This window comes from Chionomys nivalis, chromosome 4, assembly GCF_950005125.1.
Source record: "Chionomys nivalis chromosome 4, mChiNiv1.1, whole genome shotgun sequence".
NCBI classification, from domain to species: domain Eukaryota; kingdom Metazoa; phylum Chordata; class Mammalia; order Rodentia; family Cricetidae; genus Chionomys; species Chionomys nivalis.
Genome location: NC_080089.1, coordinates 114,573,605 through 114,595,721, shown reverse-complemented (window position 1 = coordinate 114,595,721; position 22,117 = coordinate 114,573,605). Strand labels below are relative to the sequence as shown.

Below are 22,117 nucleotides of genomic sequence, written 5' to 3'. Positions count from 1 at the left end.
TATTGTTTAAAAAAAATCACTCCAAATCTCGTTGAATTCATGTGTATTTCTTTCCAGTACTCCTATGGTTATAATCCAAGATTGTGGAATTTGGAACTCATCAATCAATCAGGTACGGATGTGATTTAGAGCACACCAGCTTGTCTCTGACAAGACCGATGGAAAGCTGTCTTAGTTTTCATCCACTGCTGTGACAAACACCGCGAGCGGAGTAAGTCAGCAGGGCAGAGGGTTTGCTCCAACTGCAGGTCACAATCTATCACCGCAGAAAGAGAGGACAGGAACTCACCAGGGCCCTGAAGGCAGGTCTGCTTTGCCATTCCACACGGTACTGTCTCTGCTAGAGAGTTCACTCACAGCCAAGGAAGTAGAGCAGAAACCGTGGGGGAAGGCTTCTTGCTGGTTCGTGAAGAAGCAGACTCATGCTTAGCTGGTTTTCTTAGAACAGCCCAAGAGCACTTGGCAGGGAATGGTTCTGCCCACAGTGTGCTGGACCCAGCTGCTTACAATCAAGACAATCTCCTGCAGTCAAGCCCATGGGCCAGTCTATTCTAGACGGTTCCTCACTTGAGGCTCTCTCAGGTGACTCTAGGCTGTGTCAAATCGACAGTTAAAGCCAATCAGAGCAGAGGTACCAAGCCCAGGGAAAGCCTCAGCTGAAAGTACAAATGTCCTTCAGGGACAAACACCACTGCTTCACCCAGACCCACGTATGGGTGCCAAGAGAGCAGAAGAATGGAGAGCTAGCTGTGGCCCTGAGTGATGGGATGAGAGATGATCAACTCCAGGAAGTTAGCACGCAGGAAGAAAGGGGAAAACAGCATGGCCTGTTCCTGTCATAGGGCATCTTTCCAAACACTGGTAATGACGAACAAGATCAGCTTATATGAAATTCTTCTTTATTTTCTCACCAAGAGGTGAGAGAATAAAGGAAGAAATGAATTTGAAGTGACAGATATGGATAAATTCCCTAATGGACTAACAAATAAACAAACTCAGCATACTGGGATTGGAGAAACAGGCACTGGGGTGGGTGAGAGGACAGACCAGCAGTGGCTGCTCAGGGGTACAGCTAGGAGAGGAGTGTGTGACCACATGGCTGAAGGAAGGGCTTTTGGGCTGTGGATATTGCCCAACACTGGACAGGCAGCCATTCACAGTGGTGTCCCTCTACAGTCAGACGGCTAGAGCTGAGTGATGTCCGCCACAGGTCCCGGCACCCCACTTGTGACTCTGCTCTGAGACCTGGAGGAACCCCAGCAGCAGAGCAGCTGCAGGCAGAGGGTCTGAGGGAAGGCAGGTGTTGCAGTTCCCAGGCATTGAATCCAGGTGGGGAGCATTATTTGTGGCACACAGGAAATGTTTCTGCCCTGACTTCAACACAGGAAGTGCTCGCTCAGCAATATGCTCACTTCTTCCATCCACACCCCACTCCCGCTCCAGCACCTTTAACCCTTGAGTGTGCTATAAAGAGCTGACAAAGGACTCCCTAGAAGGCTTGTATTTGAGTCCGCGGCTGAGTCAAAGGGAACAGGTTTCTTTATGTGCTCAGCAGAGCTTCCTATGATGTTGCCGGAGAGCATGGAGTCCACTAGAAAAATGCATCGCCTTGACATGCCAGCTGGGTATGACACTGCAATGATGCTATGATATGGGCCTCTTCGAGGAGCAGATGACAGTCATTGGGATTCTGGCGGGATGCTCTGAAACCCTAAAAAGATTTCCAGACCCTCATCACCATCTTCGTGGAACTTGAGCTCCAAATTCCCCACTTCTAGAACCATCCTTCCCAACCTGTCCAGGAGCAAAGACAGCTTTCTAATCGGTGCTGCTCCAAACCTCAGGGGAGTGTCTATCAGTTGACGGTAGCAGTGTTTCTATCTGTACGAGTCCGCTCAGGCCTGTCTGCAACTGTTCTAGACCCCCAGATGAAGAAGCATGGCTTTACCCTTGCACTGTCCAGTGTGGCAACTACTACCCACATGTACCAAGTAAGCATGAACTTGTGAAATATACACCACATATCAAAACCAAACACAGGACAAAATGGAAATGTCTTCGTGATCGTTTTGACATCAGAGGCTGCAGCTTTCTCGTCTAGCGAACTGAGTCAGTGCTGTACATGCTGAACTGTGTTCTCCCTACAGACCTGGCTGTTTGGATATTAGACTTTTGAAGGGTTGTGGAGAGTAAGGCTGCTAGGCTGGCCCCTTAAACGCTATGGATGGTGTGTGTATGCAGAGGGAGTTTGAACACAAACACAGACGGCAGGTGAGTCTGTACAGGGAAGGCGACATACAGAGACAGTGACCGCAGCAAGTCAAGGAAATGGACATGTGAAAAACGTAAGCCTGCTGACACACCACTGCTAAGACTTCTAAGGCCAGAATTGTGAGCGAGCGAATGTTACGGAAGTCACCTAAGGGGTGGCTTTTGTCAGGGCAAAGGAACACTGGTGTTACTAAGATTAATTTTGTCTATTGAACTTTCACACTGACTACCAGAAAATTTTAATTATGCATACAAACATTGACATCTACACACATGCACATACTCGCATGCACACATATAGTGCTACTCTTGGGTTTCCACAGGGGAGGAAACTGCTTACTCCGGCAGAAGAATGACAACTTAGTGATTTCTCCCTTCACCTAGATCAAGGGTCTCAGGGCTCAGCACCACACCCAGCAGCAAGGCTGCCGCCACACGCGGCAGAAAGCCAGCCAGCTGCCTTTCTGTTCAGGTGGTGGTTTGGTTTCTCTTAAAAGCAACAAATCTTTGAACAACTTCCGGACTAGTTTGAGTCACTTTATTCCTTGTTCCTTCCCTTTCCAGGCAGGGTGAGCTAGCCAGGGAGGTGAATGCCATTGAGCACATCCAACCCCACAACTGCCACCTGCCGCATCTTTGTTATTAAACAAACAAAATCCAAGCTGAAGAAAGGCTAGCCAGAGGCAGCAAGGGCACCTGCCTGCAGCTACAGCTGAGTGGATTCCCAGACACCCACTCTTTGCATGCTTGTCACGCTGGCCTCCAGCACCTCCTCACTTCTTCCCACACCAGTCCCATGAGACTGGGATCTGGCTACAGTGCTTTCTCTCTTATATTTATAACCAGTGGATGGTATTATTCACAAAGCACTTCTGTATTCTCTGACCCCAAAATGGTTATGTTCATATGGTCTCAGTCGCCAAATTATTTCAGGGTTAGAGAAATTTATTATAAGAGAGAAAATCCCACCCTTAGAAGTTCAATCCATTAGAAAAAGGCCAGCACATGGAGGATGTGCTTATGTCCTGAGTCTAATGGCGACACTCCCCTGCTGTAAGCCAAGAAAGACAAATACAGACAGAGAGGAGGTGCTAAGAATGATTGAGTCTGAGGGCTCTGGAGGCCGGTAGCTTGTACACTCCAGTCAGACAGCAAGTGCCTCAGCAGAGGATTAGAAAGAGTTCGTTCTAAAAAAAAAAAAAAAAAAAAAAAAACTTCAGATTGTTAAAGCCAGAGGCAAGAGAGATTGAAAAGGAGGACGGACCCTCCAGTACCCAAAACTCTGCTCTCCTTGGCTCTCAGAGCATGGGTGATATGAGACAGATGCTTGGGGTAGCAGTAGCTGTTACCTCAAGTTCTCCAGATGCCATGGGAAACCCAGACAGGTTGCCAGGGCAGGACATGTTCTTCCTTAGGCAATAAGTCACGGGAGTACCATGCCGCATACATGACCATCAGGTCACATTATCTGTCCAAGGCCACAGAACTAGTGAGGCACCAGATAGACTCAAACCCAAGACACATTGCTCATCAGCTGAAAGGTGTTCAATATGTTTGGCTGTCAATATCAGCTCCCTAAATCTAATTCTAATGTGATGTATGTAACTGGGTTCTTTGTAAGGTTAAAAAAGAGAATAAAAAGCAGTTAGCATGGGATAGCTAGTGTTGTTAAGACACATCACTTTATTATTAGCGTGTGTGTGTGTGGTGTGTGTGTGTGTGCATGTGTGCCTGCCACAGTGTGCATGTGCAGGCCAGGGGACAGCATGCAGGAGTCGATTCTCTTTCTACCACGCAGGGTCCAGGAATCAAACCGTGGTTGCCAGGCTTGGCAGCAAGGGCCTTTGCTCTCACCCACCCAGTTTAAACACAGAACACTTAGCAGATTCAAAAGAAAAAGCAACTTGTCAACCTCTTCTTACAATCCTCCTGGGATAGGAAAGGACAGATTTCCTTGGACACTCCTGCATTCACTCCAGCCCTCAGGACATGGGGCAAGGCCTGTTTTTGGAGGAGACCCTTGAAGTCCCTTCTTGGAAGATAAGAGTTTATTATACCTGGAGGCATCCCTGGCTCTCTGCAGTGAGCCTTCTGCCACCCAGCACACACATTCCACAATCAGAAAACTCCATCCTCAGAACAAATCATTGGGGGTGGGGGCTGCCATCCCAAACCTGCCACCTGCCAAGGAGAAGAGGATCACTTTCTCACACAGGCTGTCACATGGATGGTCTCTCAGCTCCCTGGACCCTAAGAAGGCAGAGCTGAGGCAAAGAGAAGGAAACCTCCTTCAGTGTTCCACTTCCTAAGACACGTCACAGCGCCTTCCTGTCCCCGGGGAGGAAAAAGACATTCCCAGCATCTGTCCCCAAACTCTCAACTGTTAAAGGGGACCACTCTGAATCATGTTCTTTAAGCTGTCCACTGACAATAACATCCTTCAGGCAGTGACCTAGAAGGACTCACAGGCCACAGCAGCCCTCCTGTTGACACATACCAACAGGATGCAGTCTCCTTGCTGACTGGAAATATGCCGAGTCCCACACCCAGGTGAGGGACTCTCAACTCTATGGGTGAGGAGCTCTCATAAGACTGGGGAGCTTCATTCTACCTGCAAGAAGGGCTCCCGTGACTGGAAAGTGTTAATACCACCAGTGGGAACACTCCTGCCCGTGGGGAGCATCCCATCTGTGGGGAGCATCCCACCTATGGGGAACACTCATAAGACTGGGGAGTCCTTACGTTACTTGTGAGGAAGGCACCCTTGGGCTAGAAAGTGTCAATACTGCCGGTGGGAGCACTCCCATCTGTGAGGAGCACTCCCATCTGTGGGGAGCGTTCCCTCAGAACTGTTAGGTGGTCTCCCTCCACCAGTGCTAAGCTCTCATCTAACTGGTAAGCCCTTGTGCCTCCTGCGAGGAGGTTCCACACCGCCTCCACCCATGAGGACTTCTCTCACCCCGTCTACCAGGAGCTCTCTCACTGCCAGGATGATGGACGGGAGCATCATCTGTCCCTCCTGAGGCCCATTCATTTGTGAGACCACAGTCAACTACCAGCTGTCACCTTTTTCTGTCACTCCTAACTCTGGGCACCTATTTCTTCTGATTTGGGGCTTCTTGGTCTGTGAACCCAGAACAACCATCTCATCAAGGAGTTTGCTGTTCATGTCAGCTCTCTTCTGCTGGAATCTGCATCAAGTAGGCCCCCAGGCCCTTCATGTGCCCATTACCAGTAGCTTGAAGGGCCCATGTAAACAGGCCCATGAAGATAAGCAAGGCTCCAAGTCTCTGTTTCATGTATAAAAGTCGTCATGGGAGAGTCGCGTGGTCACGTGCTGCCCCCTTTCCTGTGTAATTCATTATTTGCTTCCTACACTTTTTCTTTTGTTTCCTACCATCTGCTTCGAATCACTTTTTAATCCTCTGAATACCAATGAGCTGTGTCTCGATGCATTCCGAATAGGAAAACAGGTAGAGAGAGAGATGGGTGATACAGAGCGAGGGGCCCTGGGGCTGGCGTTTTCCAGACCCCTTCAAAGACCTTGAACTGTGACAAGTCTTCCTTTCTAGGCAGAGGATGCTAATGTCACAATGGGAAGGAAGAAGCATACATAAAATCCTGTGGCTGGCAGGAGACCCAGGCCGGCCAGCTCTTGCCATCCCGAGCAGGAGAAGCCTGCAATTCATGTGTTTTGCACATGGTGAATGAGAATGAATTCCTACCCACCCTGGGCATGAGCATCCAGAAAAGGACTACTTCTATATTCCAAGCAATTCTGTAACAGGTCTCACGCTGTAAGCCTAAAAATGTTCCCTTTGTTGGTGGTGGTGGTGGTTGGTTGGTTTTGTTTCTTGAGTCAGACCAGCCTGGAAGTTAAGATCCCACTACTTTGATCTGCCTGTGTCCTTGGGATTATAAGCCTACAGCACCACACCCATTTGCTCTTCTTTAAGGACCTAGGGATTCCACCCCACCCTCCACACTGCCACCTTCTGCACAGCTTTAGGGCCCTTAGGAAAGAAAGCAGGAGATGTGATATTACAAAAGTCTTTTAAATGATCAGCTCAGGGTGAATCAACCCGAGACCTTGAATATGGCATCTCAGCATCTCCCGTTGCGTCTGAGGCCCACATGGATGCAAACAGAGACAGCTGTGTGTGAATGAACCCAAAGACCCATACTGCACTGCATGCTGAAAACTCAGGTTAGCCCGAGTGCAAAGCAGAAAGGTCATGTTGACCTGTGCATGACCGTTTCTGTCCACTGGGTCCTGAGGCTTGATTTATGGGACTAATGCCCTGGACACCTCCATGTTCCACGGTAGCATGAACTGTGAGCTGTCTGCCCAGCGCTCATCTCACCTTCAATAACAACTACACTTCAATAACTGCGCCGTCCAATACAGAAGCTAAGCCTGGCAAGACGGCTCAGCAGATAGAAGCACTTGCTGTCAAGCTTGCTGATCTGAGTTCAGTCCCAGGAACCCACAGTGCAGGAGAGCATAGACTTCCACAAGTTTTACTCTGATCCAGGCACACACACCTGCACACAAGTGCGTGCATGCACATGCACACACACATATACATGATGCATGAGCCCCACCATGGTGAAATTTAAATGAATTATAATTAAATAAAAGCAAAAGCCAGTTCTTTAGTTGCACCATAATTCTGGCTTAGGTAGTCACATGTGACTAGTGGCCAGCGGCCAGCATGCCGGATGTTCCTATCTTCATGGCTGGTTCTTTGTGCTATGAAACTGGTAGAGTTTGCAAGACACGCAGCTGAAACTGACATTTTACATCTGCCCTTTTAAGATGCAGATGATCAATGGATTTTAAGTCACTGGTGGCTCTTTGAAGGGTCTCAGGTTAGACCACCAGCACCCTGAGACTTTGCCTTTCCTTTGTACATGGAAGGCACACAGGGTAGCTGGACTAAGCAGCAGCCGTGGAGTGGGGGCAGGGCATTCTGAGCGTCAGCTCCTATCTCTGTCCTTGGTGGCCCCCTCTTCACTAGCTTTTTACCCTGTCGGTGATCTCAGTGAACTTCATGGCCTTTCAAACACGGCCTCTAAGAGCAAACTGCAAGTCTCACTCTTAAAATAGGTTCCACCTGCACACTACTGACATGGAAGCCACCTCTGACAGCCATGGAACCTTGTGGAAATTCTGCAGGCTCCACTTGGAAAATGTCTTTCAAATCTGACCCCATCTCGCCGTCCTAGCTGCTGTCACCCTGGGCAGAGCCACCATCTCTCCTTCTGACCATCCTCAGGGTCTGATCACCAGGCTTTTTTCTATCCCACTTCCCATCATCCATTTTAACCCAGCAGCCAGATCGTGTCCTTTAAATATGTAAACTACACCTGCTCATCTCTCCTGCAGCTCCTGCCTCACTCAGGACACAGGCATGGTCCTTCCTGTGACCGTGAGGCCCCATACAGTCCCACTCAACAGTCTGCTCCCTGACCTCCTTCTCTCTCTGTGCTCCTGGTCTGCCTCCCCTCCCCTGCCTCAGTCCACACACCCAGGGTCCATCACAGCACTGCCTCCAGAAGCAGTGTACTGACTCCCGAAGCCCCTTCAAGTGTTGGCTTAAATCTTGTCAGTGAGGTTGCTTGACCACCCCTAACTCTTAGCCTGCACCCCCAGGCTGTATTCGCCCTGATAGGTTCTCCCCAACCCCAGCCCTCGTTACTGTTACTGCATCACCTCTCTCCCTCCACTGAGAGGTCAGCCCCAACAGCAAGAATCTTTTGTGGTTACAAATAAAGCTGAGGCCCACCAGCCTAGTGCACAGTGGGCACAATATGCCCATTTTCTGAGAGTGAACTGTCAATCAAGTAACATCCTCAAGTCACAGAACCAGCATCAGCAAGTTCTCTTCACCCAGAAGACAGACGATTCATCTCGATGAGTTTACAATCCTGTAGTCAGGGCTCAGTCCCTGGCAGCTCCATGGAATTCCTAGCTTATGGCTGGATCTATGGAATCCAAAGGTATCATGCTTAACTCGCAGGCTGCAGTGAGAACAGACCCCAGCTCTGCAACCCCTTCTAAGGGATCAATGTACTGCCTTTCTAGGACCTAGAATGCACGCCTCTGGTCCAGGCAACAGACAGTCAGCAACAGATAGGTGGCAAGAAACTCGTTGCTGTAATCACCTCCATCAAATGCTGACCACCCACCCTCTCCTGGGATAACAGAAACCCAACTGTGGAGAGCCGCATTGAAGTCATAGTGAAGACATGCCCTTCCAAGACCCCAGGTGTGTGTGTGTCCAGATTCACAGGACACCATTGTTTGTGGTGTTGCTACGGAAAACGTGTACCCTGAATCAACACTGTGAAACAGATCCAAACTGAGGAACCTTCTAGAAAATAGTTGGCCTGTCCTGGCACGGAAGATCAAAGCCAAGGAAATCGTTCCAATCCAAAAGGACACAACAACCCAATGTGACTCAGGCTCCAGGATTGCCTTCTCCTTCAGAGGACATGAGAACCGCTAGAGAAGTTTGAGCTAACAGGAACATACACTTTTAGCTTCCTCATTTCAACAATTGTTCCATGGCTACAGAAAAGAATTTCCTGGTTTCTAGGATCTGTGACTGATGTGTGTAGAGGGAGGTGAGCATTCCGTCTTCAACGTTCCCTCGAGAGACCTGAAGCAGGAATACTGGCAGAGCAAGGAAGACGAAGGTTAGCAGGCAGATGCTTGGTGAAGCCCTTCCAGCGTCTGTGTGTATCTCATAGATTCTTCACTTTTGAAGTGTAATATTTCAAAACAAAAATATTTTATATAATACATATGTGCATGAGTATACATGCTAATATGGGGGCAGGGGACAGGGAAGGAAGAAGAGAGAGAGAAAAAAACAGGCTCACAACTATTTGTCAAAGGTTTGGTTTGTTCCAAATTAATTTTAATCCAGTGTTTTCATGGCTAATTTTTAACCCCTCCTCATATAACCTCAGACTAATCAAATGCTTGCTGAGAAAATGACTCCTTTGTTAAAGAGTCTGAAACAGCTTCCCCAAGCCAGAGAGAAGAGGATATGACCTTGCTGAAGAGCTGGTTCAGAGGTTAAGGGGACTGGCTGCTCTTGCAGAGGACCTGAGTTCAGTTTCCAGCACCCACACAGGAACTCACAATGGTCTCTGATCTCCAGTCCTGAGGATCCAGCGCTCTCTTTTGGCCTATAGTGGTACTGCATTCACAAGGTGCGTGCAGTATGTGCAGACAAAACACTCATAAAATAAAAATAAACCTTTTTTAAAGAAGACACAATATTCGTAGACTTACTAAAAGTAACCAATTTAGGGAGAAATAAAAATCTGGATTTTCATTGTTAGAAAAAAATTTTAAAGTCAACCTGTTTAAGCCCTCAAGATGTTGGTTTTCTTATCCCAACAATAAAGCCTGCAGTTAAGTGTCCTTCCTTAGAGCCATCCATCAAGGACTCAGACATGTGTGACGGAAGGGTAGGCATGGAATTCCACATCAGTTAGGTGCCCTTCCTTATAACCACCATCCACCATGGACTCAGACATGCGTGATGGAAGGGTGGGCATGGAAGACCACGGAGCTGGACAAGTTCCAGACACAAAAGCTCTACCTGGGAGGGAGGAGACAGGGCTCATTCTACACCTGGAATCTGTGTGGACGGGAGTTTGGCAAGGCAACCCTTAGAGGCAATGAGGGACCAGCTGCTAGGCAAAGGGCAGGTCCATGACCAATTGTTGCTGAGCCGTGTGAAGCTCACTTAAAAAGTCAGAGAATTCCCTCAATGCCTTCAGAATGGATGCCTTGGGTGGTGTAGAGCCGGGAAAGATTGATGGTACAATTTCAGTTACCTTATACTCTGCCCTCAGTGAAAGTGATTGCTAAGAGAGGAACAGGACCAGCCCTTAGGTCTTACTTGATCAAGTCACCTGGCAAGAACAAAGTGTCAAAAACATGGTTCCAAGAATAGCCACTGTCCCTGTCCACTCATCAGGACTGGGTCAGAGTCACGCAGAGAGGAACGCTCCGGGGTTGAGAAGGAGATAGGAACTTCTATTACCATTATTTATTCTCCACAAACACTCCATGCTCAGCCATTTATTCCTCTTTAACACAGAGGGTTGCAGGACAGGCGCTCAACACCACACACACATGCGACTCAGGGTGAGGAATAAGATCTCAACATGTTTCAATTAAAAACGTAAAAGTGAATGATGATACAGTCTAATAAGCTCAGCCAAAACACAGACCGCCTCTGAACCAGACGTAAAAACATAGCTGTGGTCTGGCAGTTACATGGACCCCGAACATTCCTGTTCCCATCAGTTTTCAAAGCCAAATGAAACAGGATAAATGACTCTGATAAACAGCTGTGTATACGGCATGAGTCGATGCCAGTCTCTCTCTCTAACAAACACAGTTGGTGTTGTGAGCTTGAGGCAGCCGGCTCTTTGTTGCTTTTCTAAGAACGACGCAGGTCAGGGCTCAACACACACATTAGTAAAAGTTAAATTGAATAAACTTACGAGTTAAAACATTAAGGTCTCAAATTCTCAAAAGGCATCCTAGTAGTTATTACTGTGTTTTACTACGGTTCATGCTCCTGGAGGTGCTTAGCAGCGCTGGACATGCTATATAAAAAAATGCTGTCACACATTTCTTTCAAAGCAGCCTTCCTGGTGTCAGGTGGCTGCTTGAAATGAGCCATGATGAAAATATTACACCAGGAAACTGAGCCGAAGGCCTCAAGTTAGCTGCCCCCGCCCCGATCAAAAGCCTGATGTTAAACATTAGAAGCACACCAGCATTCTGGAAGGCGGAGCACCCAAAGCCACTGCCTCTGGGCTCACACGCCGCCAGAGCTGCTCTGGGGAGTCTGTGGAGAAGCCTTTTACTAGTTCTACAGCTATGGGCAACTTCCTCTAACTTTGCTCCGTAAGAGCAGAGCAGAGGGCACACGAGTTCTAAGCGGTCATCTATGGAAGCAATGCAGCCATCCTGTGGTTTAGAAGGCGGACTTTCTGGGTTCCACTCCTTTATGTCAGCCAGAAGTTCCAGACAATTCCTTACCTCTCTAATGTCCTATGTCCTAAGCACTACAATGAGGACAATGACAATAACTACTTCATAAGGAGTGACGGACAGCCATCGTCACCTCCTAGAAGCCCAGTTTGTGCCAGCTATCCTGTGACTGTCACTCAAAATGTTGTGGAGTTTGTTCTTAAGAATCATTTCCAGAGGGAGGTTAATTGCTAAAGACTTAATTTTAATTCCTGTGCTATCAGACCTCACATTCCCCCTCCCCAGCACACTGTATTACATACTACAAAGACTCACAGAGGAACCTGGCTGACCGCCCAAATTTCAGTTTCTTCCAAAAGAATGAATGTTTGCCTAAATAAAAGGAAATAGCTAGGCATTATGATACATGCACTGCTGATCCCAGAACTTGAGAGGGGGAGGCAGGAAGATCAGGAGTTCAAGGTCACACTCAGCTACATAGCTCAGCCTGGGATACATGAAGCCTTGTCTCAGAAAAGCAAAGAATGGAAGAAAAACAAGCAAAAATTCAAGAGTTTTTTTTTTTAAAAAAAAAATAAATAAACAGGGGCTGGAGAGAGACTCATCAGTTAAAAGTTTGAGATCATACTAAATGAAATAAGCCAAACACATAGAGCAAGGCTTGTCTTGTCAGTTTGTCAACAGACACAAACCTAGACATACAGAGGTGGGGGGATCTGGGGACCTGTCTCATCAGATTGGCCTGTGGGGGTATCTGTAAGGTGGTTTTTTCCTTGATGAGTGATTGATGTGAGTGGGTCCAGCCCACTGTGGGCGGAGTCAGCCCTAGGCAGGGGGGCCAGAGCTGTGTAAGGAGGGACAGGGCTGTGTAAGGGGGGCCAGGGCTGTGCAAGCCTCAGGAAGCAAGCTAGTAAGCAGCATACCTCCATGGCCTCTGGTTCAGTTCCTGCCTCTGCATTCACCACCTCTCCTTCTCCCTCAGTGGCAAATGGAAACTTGTAAGCCAAATAAACCCTTCCCTTCCTGAGTTGCTTTTGGTCACAGCCACAGAAAGCAAACTAGATCACTGGAAGATGGACAGAACTGGAGGTCAGTCACTGCGTCAAGTGAAATCAATCAAGGTCACAAGGACAAGTGTCATGTGTTCGCTACGTGGAATCTTGGAGAATGTAATTTATATGACTATAATGGAAGGGACATATTATGGACACGGAGGTGGAGGAGGGAGAGGAGATAGGACAGAATGACAGTGGGGCAGGTTCAGACCACACCGTGAATGCGAATGCCATAATGATACCTCTGTGTAATTAACACGGGCTGATTGAAAATAAATTAAGTTTGGTCGCGATGTAACTTATGTAAGCTAACACTGAGTTTCAGTCTACGTGCCAATGAACTTTAATAACTACATCTGCTCACACAGCCACCCCACAGCCATGACCTAATGTGGGGTCCCTCACACCCAGAAGTCTCATTGTCTTTGGTGCTAGTAGCTGTCACCTCTCCCCAAAACTGCAGCCTCCAGAAAACCCTGATCCATCTTCTGGCGCATTCTAGAATATTACACAAACGAGACCCAACAGTAGGCTACTACATCTGGCATCTTCACATAAGGCTTTAGGAAGACCCCCTGCTGCTGTGTTCACTTGTCACTGTGGAGTAGCACCCCTCAGACTGGTGGGTGGACCGAATTCAAAGATGCAGGCGAGTTTTACCCGGGTGCATGTGTGGCTGCTACCGTTCAGAAGGTACTGTAGCTTTCTAGATATTTTAAAGATTTATTTACTTATTTAATGCACACTGGTGTTTTGCCTGTATATATTCTGTGTGAGGATGTCAGATCTCCTGGAACCAGAGTTACAGACAGTTGTGAACTGCCTTATGGGTGCTGGAGAGTTGAATCCCGGTCCTCTGAAAGAGTAGACAGTACTCTTAACCACTGAGCCATCTCTCTAGCCCTGCTTTCTAGATTTATTAACGAGCATTTGCAAGACATGCTAAGAAATGGATAGGTGTGTTCACCCAGGAGTGGTCATGGGACATTTGTTCCTGTCCCAAGCTCTCTTGCCCATTTACTGGTTCCTCAAAGGTGTGAGCTCCATTCTCTGTCAGAAGCTCTAGTGACCCCTAGTTCTGGCTAGCTCATTAGTCATTCCAAAAACGGTTTCACATGCTAGATGTTCATTCAGCAGGAGTTGGGTAACTTGGAACCATCTACCTAAGGCAGGAACCCAAGGGAGGCTTGTTAGGGCCTAGGAACCTTGCTGCCTCCTCAGGAACAGTTACATCTTCAGGAGATGAGGTGGGTAGAGGCATGTCAATAAGAATATGACCAAGGCTTCCAAGTGGGCTAACGCTGGCTCTGTCAATGACACTTGGGCATGGTGCTATAACAGGACCATTGTATTTAAAAAGCTATCTCCTGGTCCACTCCCTATTCAGTTTTCTGGTGGCGAAAACACCACCATGGTATCCTAATGTTTTCAATTCTCTCAGAGTCTAGAAATTTCCCTTTCGAACATGCAGGGTGGACAGGCGTCTCTACAGGGACTGGGAAACAATGAAAATGGCCAGAATTCAACAACAGTGTTTTGACTTCAGTTGGTTTTGTTTCCACAGTTTCTTTCTGTATCAGGCATGGAATAATTGGTTTTCTGTTTACAGAAGGGTGCGACCCTTTTACTTCACAAAAGAACTGAAAGTTGTCCGTCTGCTTTAAAGAAAAATTATGAAATCAAAGAGTTAGGGGTATGACCCTAAGACAGAAAGAACACAAAAAGCGGGCAAGAGGTGCATGGCTCTATATAGACCCAAGAACTGGATCTGAAATAACGGAAGTGCTAGAGACACAATCATGAACCCAAGGGCCACGTTATAAAAATAAAATAAAATAAAATAAAAAAATAAAAAATAAAAAAGCATGGGAGGTGGGTTCTAGAGAAAAAAAAGGGACAGGACAGCTCATCAAAGAGTCAGAGCATGTGGTGTACAAAAAGAAGAAGAAACCGAAAAGGTCACCTGAGGTGAGTACTACAGAGCCTCGCAGCCAAAGGAAGGGCTCTGGGTTTTACCTATGACCACAGGGTTTAACTAGAGATCTCCCTCCAAACCTCTAGTTAGACAGTAGAGGGTGGTCCTGCTCCAGAGTTGGGCTGGTTTGGGGAACAGGGAAAGATAAGTGGGGTGCGTGGTATCTGGGGAACAGTGAAGGAAGCAACTAGAACAGCTTTAGCGCTGCCCCAAGAGGAACCTCCCCTCCCTAGGGGTCCCTTCAAGTTAGACCAGGGTACCACACAGCTGGCTTAGGAGGCAGGTACTGGTCCAAGCTGGTCTCCACAGTGGAGAACATCACCATATATGGAGTGAAAAGTTAGGAGGAGAAAGAGGAAAAGAAAACAAGAAAGTACTGAACAGGCTTAAAGACGGAAAGAAAAATGCCTGAAGATAGCCTAAACAAAACACGCGTGGCCCCCGTGCTGGCCTGTCTGCTGGCCATATGGCATGTGACAAGATGGGGCATTTGCAGTCCTGTCCCATGACTTGTCTGCAGAAGCTGAGAGCCAGGCCGTGCAATAGAGACCATGCCATGGTCTTTCAGCATGACTGGCAGACCCTAGGCCACACCCCCAGGCTGGGAAGCCATCACCCCCTCCCCCTTCTTGCTGCCTATCTCAGGCCCCACATAAGCCACAGCCCTCCCAGCTGTTTTCCTCAAACCCTGTAAACCACAGGCTCTGTCTGTGAGCTCCTAGGCCAGCTGGGCCACACTGGGGATAGCTCGCTAGTCCATCGACATTTCCCCTCACTCAAATACTCCACCAGTTACCCAGGTCCGCTGTTAGGGCCCAGATAGTCACTGTGGGATAAAACTCCCCTCATGGTTGTTGTATTGAGCATGCACTGCTTTGAACATTTCTTAACAGCAGAGTTGGCTCTTGAACTATAAAGAATTGCAATTCTGTCTCTCTCTGATATATGCCACCACCTCATCTGACTGCATGAAAAGACCCAAGCAGAAATTATAAGATAAAATTCATTAAAGTCAGTCCACTTTCTCTCCCTAACCGGTCCCAAACACCCAAACTCTGGAGCCCCACCATCAGCCGCAGACTGTTCTAACCAGATCTCAGTTCTACTCTCCTCTACTAGGTTTTGATCGAAAAGCCCTAGGTGTCCCACGTGGGGCCCACTAGAGCTAGACATGCCAAAGGGATGCCAAAGGAAGTGGCATGGTGCCACGTGCCTGTGATCCCAGCACTTGGGAGGCTGACCCAGAGGACTGAGTCTGAGGCTGTCTGGGAGACACGTGGTTTCACCCCAGCACTGGTCTCCCAAAACAAACTAATATTTGTGTACGTCTCCATCTCAACTATTCTATGTCTTGCTCTGACAAAACACCTGGTGAGCAATCTTAAAGAAAGAAGGATTCGTTCAGGATCACAGTTTAAGGGGGCAGTCCACCATGCGGGACAAGTCCCGACAGCAGGGGCTTGAGGCCAGGGGCCATGCTACATCCAGACACAAAGTGATGAAAGCCGGTGGTCAGCTCACTCCTACCTTCACATGGCGGGCAGGGCGGAGAACGGCGTTGCCCGAATTTAGGGTGGGTCTTTCCACTTCAATCTACCTAATCGAGGTTATTCCTCACAGGCCTGCCTGGAGGTTTGCCTGCCAAGTGATTCCAGAGTCTGTCAGTCTGTCAGCAGTAGTAGCACCCACAGCTGCAGCATCCTGTGCAGGACTGGGTGATGCCATTAACTGCTTCCTCAGAGATGTGAGCTCCATTCTGTATCAGAAGCCCCCCATGACCCTAAGTTCCAGCCAACCTGGTTCATCATCCCAACACGGTTCCATGAGTTAGATGTTTATTCTGAACCTACCATCCCGAAGCAGGAGTCGGATAGCTTAGAATCATCTACAGAAGGCAGGAACCTAAGAGTCCCTTATCCACGGGGACATGTTCCAAGACATCCTGCAGATATCTGAAACTGCAAACAATACCAAGGATATATTTCCCCCATGGATACATACCTATGATAAAGTTCATAAATTATGCAAAGAGATTTCTACTGAGAACGAGTTAGTTCAGAGAAATGTTCAGTACACTACTAGAGAGAACCCCCACACATGTGAAAACATGGGAGTGATCTGAAAGCAACAAATAAGGTTGAATAGTTGAGGAAATTGTTTCTTCTGAAAGTCACTAGTGATATGTTTCAGAGCCTCCCTGATCAATATATTAGTAAAGTGTCATAGCTATCTATAGTGTGTATGAACAAAAGTAATGTTGAAAATGTAGCTTTTAATACGTATCTATAAAATAAAATCTATCTAAAAGAAAATAAATAAATAAATAAATAAATAAATTATGCAAAGAAATAACCATTAAAAGTAGAACCACATATCCTGTGGCAAATTTATTTAACATTTATTATTTTTAGATTTTTTTTCATATAATACTATTGGACCTCAGTGATCCATCATGATTGAGTTCCCAGAAGGAGAAGCCACTAAGAAAGGAGGACGTTGTACATATACCAAAACACAGTTTATCTAAGATACAAATTTGATGAGAAATCTTACATTTTTATTTGCTATATCTGGTAAGTTTATGTAACAGAATAAGCTAGATCAACCTCTGAGGCAACCTTCCTCAGGTCACCATAGGAACAGCCCTGCCCTACTCTTCCTCAGTGGCCGCCATAGGAACAGTTCTGCCCAGCTCTCACTTCACTATTGGTGCCCCCTGGATGCACTTCCCCAGAGCCGGCAGCAGGTTCTCTGTGGCCCTGTTCTTCAGACTTGTAGTTCTTATGAACAATTTGCTATGGATTTTTGAGTCAAAGCAAGAAGTTGCAAAGGGCCTCAAAAGGAAGATTTGTGGATCAGACTCAGCACCAGGAACGCCAGATGCCCCACGCCCTAGCAAGTGTCGAACGGAATCATTTGATACATCTTGAGGTTTGCACATGAGCCTCTCTGGAGCAGTCCATGCCCTCAAGGATACTCATAAGCCAAAGGAATCTAAGATTAAGAAGGGCAGGGCAAGTTTAACAAGAGCAGGGGAGGCTTTCTAAGTGGCCAGCAGCCCAAGCCAAGGGCAGCTGGCCCGGGCAGGCCCTGACATGAGTCTGGCAGAAGGCAGAGCCCAGCCCCATTACAAAGTATCTCGGGGGTATGAAGTCACGGGCTCCAGGCCAGACCTTGTGCTGCAGGCATGAAGGTAATTCTCTATACACGGCCTAGAAGCAGCTGTGACTATGACCCCAACAAGACAGCAGTGGAAAGACACTTCAATCTACAGATCCTATGGCTAGAAATACTACATTAATCTAGATTTATGGCTAGAAATCTCTGGCTAGTAATATCACATTAAACTATACGAAACTGGCATTTCTGTAAGTGAAAAATGTCAGAATGTTGGAAACTATGCACGGCCCAACCAGTCAAATAATTCCGAGCACCTTCATCGGACTCCATGCAAAGATTTTCATACTCACTGTACAAGTTTTATCTTTTATTTTGTTTTGCTTTGAGATAGGGTCTGACCATATGAGCCCAGGCTAGGCTGAAACTCTCCAGGCAGAATTTGAACTCACGATCCTTCTGCCTTTCCCTCCCAAGTGCTGGGGTTGCAGTATGTGCCCCCTGCTCTGGGCAATGCTGGGTGCTAATGACTGCTTTCAAGGTGAGTATCGAATGCGCATTTGAGAGAGGCAGGGACTCACACATAGTGCTCACACAACTCCATCCACACCAGGTTTGTGTACTTCAAGCCCACACCCACAGGCCTTACACAAACTGCCCTAGCCAGATCTTGGCTTCATGAACCTTCTCTGCTCTCTGTTCTACAGCAGAGACCATAGTCAGGACTCCCATCCAGCACAGCAGATACTCTAGCAATAATCAGAGCCCTGCTTCCTCAATTGCAGTTAAATATATTTAGCAAATACTTTCAAGAGGAGAAAAATGTCTGGAAGTTTATTTGGGGGAAGGAAGGAGACCCTTAAAATGCACTTCTTAAATAAATAGCAAGCAGTCAACAAGAGAACTGTCCAAACCATTTTAAAGCACATTCACTCTGACTGTGAGTTACTCTGCCACGCCGTGGACCACTAAGAAGGCAGCAGGAATGATGTCATCTGAGGCTCAGAGCATGGCCACTGACTCTCTCCTCTCAGTGACTGCCGACTTACAGAGGCAGGGGATGAAAACGTCCCAAGAGAACGAGGCACAGTCAGAGACTGGTCTCTGGCATCCTCTACCCTTCTCAGAGGTTGCAGACAGCACAATAAGTGAAAGGGGACCCATGATACGACTCAGTGGGCAACACACTTCCCTTACAAACCTCCTGACCCAAGTTCGATCCCCGGAACCACCTAGAGGTGGAGACTAGAACGGACTCCACAGAGTTGTCCTTTGACTGCCACACACACACACCATGGCAGATGCGCACCCCTCCATGACTCAACGGTGCTTTAAAATATTAAAGATAAATAAGATGGCTTCAGCTTTGAGCGTTAAAAGAACACATATTATGAACTAGGATTCTGAAAGTCAGAGCCGGCACAATGAAACATACGAAGCTCGCACTCAGTCCAAATGACTATCGGTAGAGACCAGATCTGAGGATTAAAAACAGGAGGGAAGCTAACCTTCACATGGGCCAGGTAGTGGTGACACGTCTCCTCCATGCTGGTCAGCTGCAGCTTCTCTGAGACCTGGCCGGCAGTCTCTCCAAGCAGCACGAAATAGACTCTGGGCAGCTGGCCCTTCTCCTTCTGGGCCACATCAGCCGTCAGATTGTAGCTCAGATCTGACAGGAAATGAAGGGTCAAAGATGTGAGCAAAGATGGACACACAGGGGTGAGAGCACCTAGTACCACAGTTCTGTGGAGACCCCACGCACAGTTCACACAGTATAGGGGACTGTCCCGTGCACACATCAAGAGCTTCTCAGAAGCCTGTGACCAGGCTGTGGAAGAACTAGGATGGCCCCTGTCTTCCCAGAGATCCCACACAATCAGACATACAGTTGTTCCCTGTTTAAACCTCATGCCTGTGTGAGGTACCAATGAACCACTAATATACACATACGTCACTACTTTTGCCATGCACATAGAGGCCTGAGAGGCGAACATGGCAGCAAACCTGCTGAATGTAACTAGAAGCCGCTGACTTCATGAAATTGACTTCTGTCGAGCCACATGGTGTGATAAGGGAGCAATTGCTGGAATAATTCAACGTCTCTCACAGTTGCCGAGTCGTGCTCTCAGCCACAACGTCTTCCCATCTGTGTGTCACCCGTGCTGGAGTGAGGAGACCGCACACCAGGGACTGACACAGTGAAGCGTCAGTCAACACCACAGGAAAAAATAAGTCCACTTCCATGGCGTACCACGCTTGGAAACGAGGCTCAGAGTGCCTGTCCTTCCATCAAGGCTTTGGCCATGGTGGCTCCTACATGGAGTGCTCCTTCTGAAAACCTGAGAGGGCAGTGCCAGACGGGAGAGTGGCCTGCACACAGTATAGAACAGAAAAAAGAAAAGATGGATGCTCTGATGCTGAATGCATGCTGGGTAAACCCAACAGACCTTGCCTCCATTGCTCTGGGGTTTGTAAAGAAAGAGATAGCTGTGTGTTTTGTCCGGTAAGATGAACTTCAGCAGATCTACAGCACTGTTCGTTCTCTGGGCCAGGGGGCCAGTCTCTCGGTGAGCCATTTGACTTCTTAGCTCTTCGGTAGATTCTGAGATTATTGTGTTTTTTAAAAATTTATTTTATTTTATGTGTGCACGCGTGCATGTGTGTGTGTGACTGCATGCTACATGAGAGCAGGTGCCCAAGGCTAGAGGGACGTGTGGGAGCCCCTGGAACTGGAGGTACAGGCAACTTGGGTCCTTTAGAGAGATCAACCACTGAGCCATTTACTAGCTCCAGGAAGAGTAGTTTTTTATGGTGGAGAAACAATAATCCATGTACCTAAAATGACCAGGCCATCTCCACACAGCTGTCTGTCAGAAGCTTGGGCCATTCGTTGAAGCCAGTGCCTTGCCAGTGTTTAAGTGTGGTGAAGTCAACCCACAGGAATAGTGTGTCCATAAATAGCATCAAAGGGACCCACCACCAAAGAAAGTCTGAACAGAGAGGAAGAAAGGTGGCTTGACAGGCCATCTGTGGCTACACCACGGTGTATTTTTTCTGTATCTAATGGCCTTCTTGGGCCCTTGCCATATAGTGGTTACTATCATGCCCTGATGGCAGATTCCTAGTCAGTGGAAGCTATGATGTCCTAATTTGTTTATCCTAATGAGCAGCTGAGGCAAAGCTGGGTCACCAGGAGGGACCTGGGATATGGATCATCCTAAAAGATAGTTCTAATAGTAAGAAAAGAACAGCCAGGAGAAGTGTTTCAGTATAGAAAACATGGGGTACAAGCAAGAGTTACAAGTAGAATGTGTGCATAGACTGCCAAGGTCTTGAAGAAATCCTATAGGTCAGCTCATGAAAAAAAAACAAACAAAAAAAAACCACTTCATTTTTAGGACAAAGGGTCCAGAGGTTCCAAAAGGGGAAATATTTGCTCCAGTTCATGAACCATCTACCATACAGCAGAATCCAGAGCTCTCTGGATCTGATCTGGGCTATTTTTACCACACTACATGTAAGTGTTTAATTTTTCAATCTTACCTGATGTCTTGGTTAGGGTTTCAATTGTTATGAAAAGACACCATGACTATAGCAACTCTTATAAAGCAAAACATTTAACTGAGATTGTGGCTTATAGTTTCAGAGGTTAGTCCATTATCCCATGGCGGGATGCATGGCAGCATGCAGGCAAACATGGTACTGGCTACACCTTGATCAGAAGACAACAAGAAGTAGACTGAGGCACTAGGCATGGCTTGGGCATATATGAGACCTCAAATCCCATCCCCACAGTGATATACTTCCTTTAACAAGGCCACATCTACTCCAACAAAGTCACACCTCCTAATAGTGCTAAAGAGGGCCAATTACATTCAAACCACCACATGCTGTGGGATAATGCTCTTGAGCACTGTAAAGATTTGCCACTCATGCTGGTTTAATAAAATGCTGATTGGCCAATAGCCAGGCAGGAAGTATAGACAGAGCAACCAGACTAGGGGAATTCTGGGAAGAGGAAAAGCAGAGACACAGTCAGCAGCCAGACACAGAGAAAGCAAGATGAGAACGGCTTACCGAGAAAAGGTACCAAGCCACATGGCTAACAATAGATAAGAATTATCAGTTAATTTAAGTTGTAAGAGCTAGCTAATAATAAGCCTGAGCTAAGAGGCTAAACAATTTATAATTAAGATAAGTCTCTATGTGTTTCTTTGGGACTGAATGGCTACAGGACCATGCAGGACAAACTTCAGTTTACAACCACATTCCACTCCATGGCCCCCATAAGCTTGTAACAATATCATAATGCAAAATGCATTTAGTACAACTTTAAAAGTCCCCAGAGTCTATAACAGTCTCAACAACGTTTAAAAGTTCAAAGTCTCTTCTAAAATTCATGCAATCTCTTAACTGTAATGACCTGTAAAAATCTAAATCAAAAAGCAGATTACATACTTCCAACATAAAATGGCACAGGAAATACAATACCATTCCAAACAAAGGGAAAGGAGTATAGTGAGGAAATTCTGGACCAAAGCAAGATGGAAAACAAATTGGGCAAACTCCAAACTCTGCATCTCTATGTCTCATGTCAAAATGCTCTTCAGATCTCCAACTCCTTTCAGCTTTGTTTACTACAACATACTCTTTCTCTTGGGCTGATTCCAC

At 47.1% G+C, this 22,117-nt stretch overlaps 1 protein-coding gene across 1 annotated transcript in view; it reads right to left on the bottom strand.

Moving 5' to 3' along the window:
* Positions 1 to 22,117, bottom strand: part of Itga9 (integrin subunit alpha 9) — a 306,519-nt gene that overhangs the window by 196,570 nt on the left and 87,832 nt on the right. Inside the window, exon 15 of the mRNA XM_057767071.1 lies at positions 18,955 to 19,115. Coding sequence (XP_057623054.1) covers positions 18,955 to 19,115 — 161 coding nt within the window. The remainder of the gene's footprint in view (positions 1 to 18,954; positions 19,116 to 22,117) is intronic.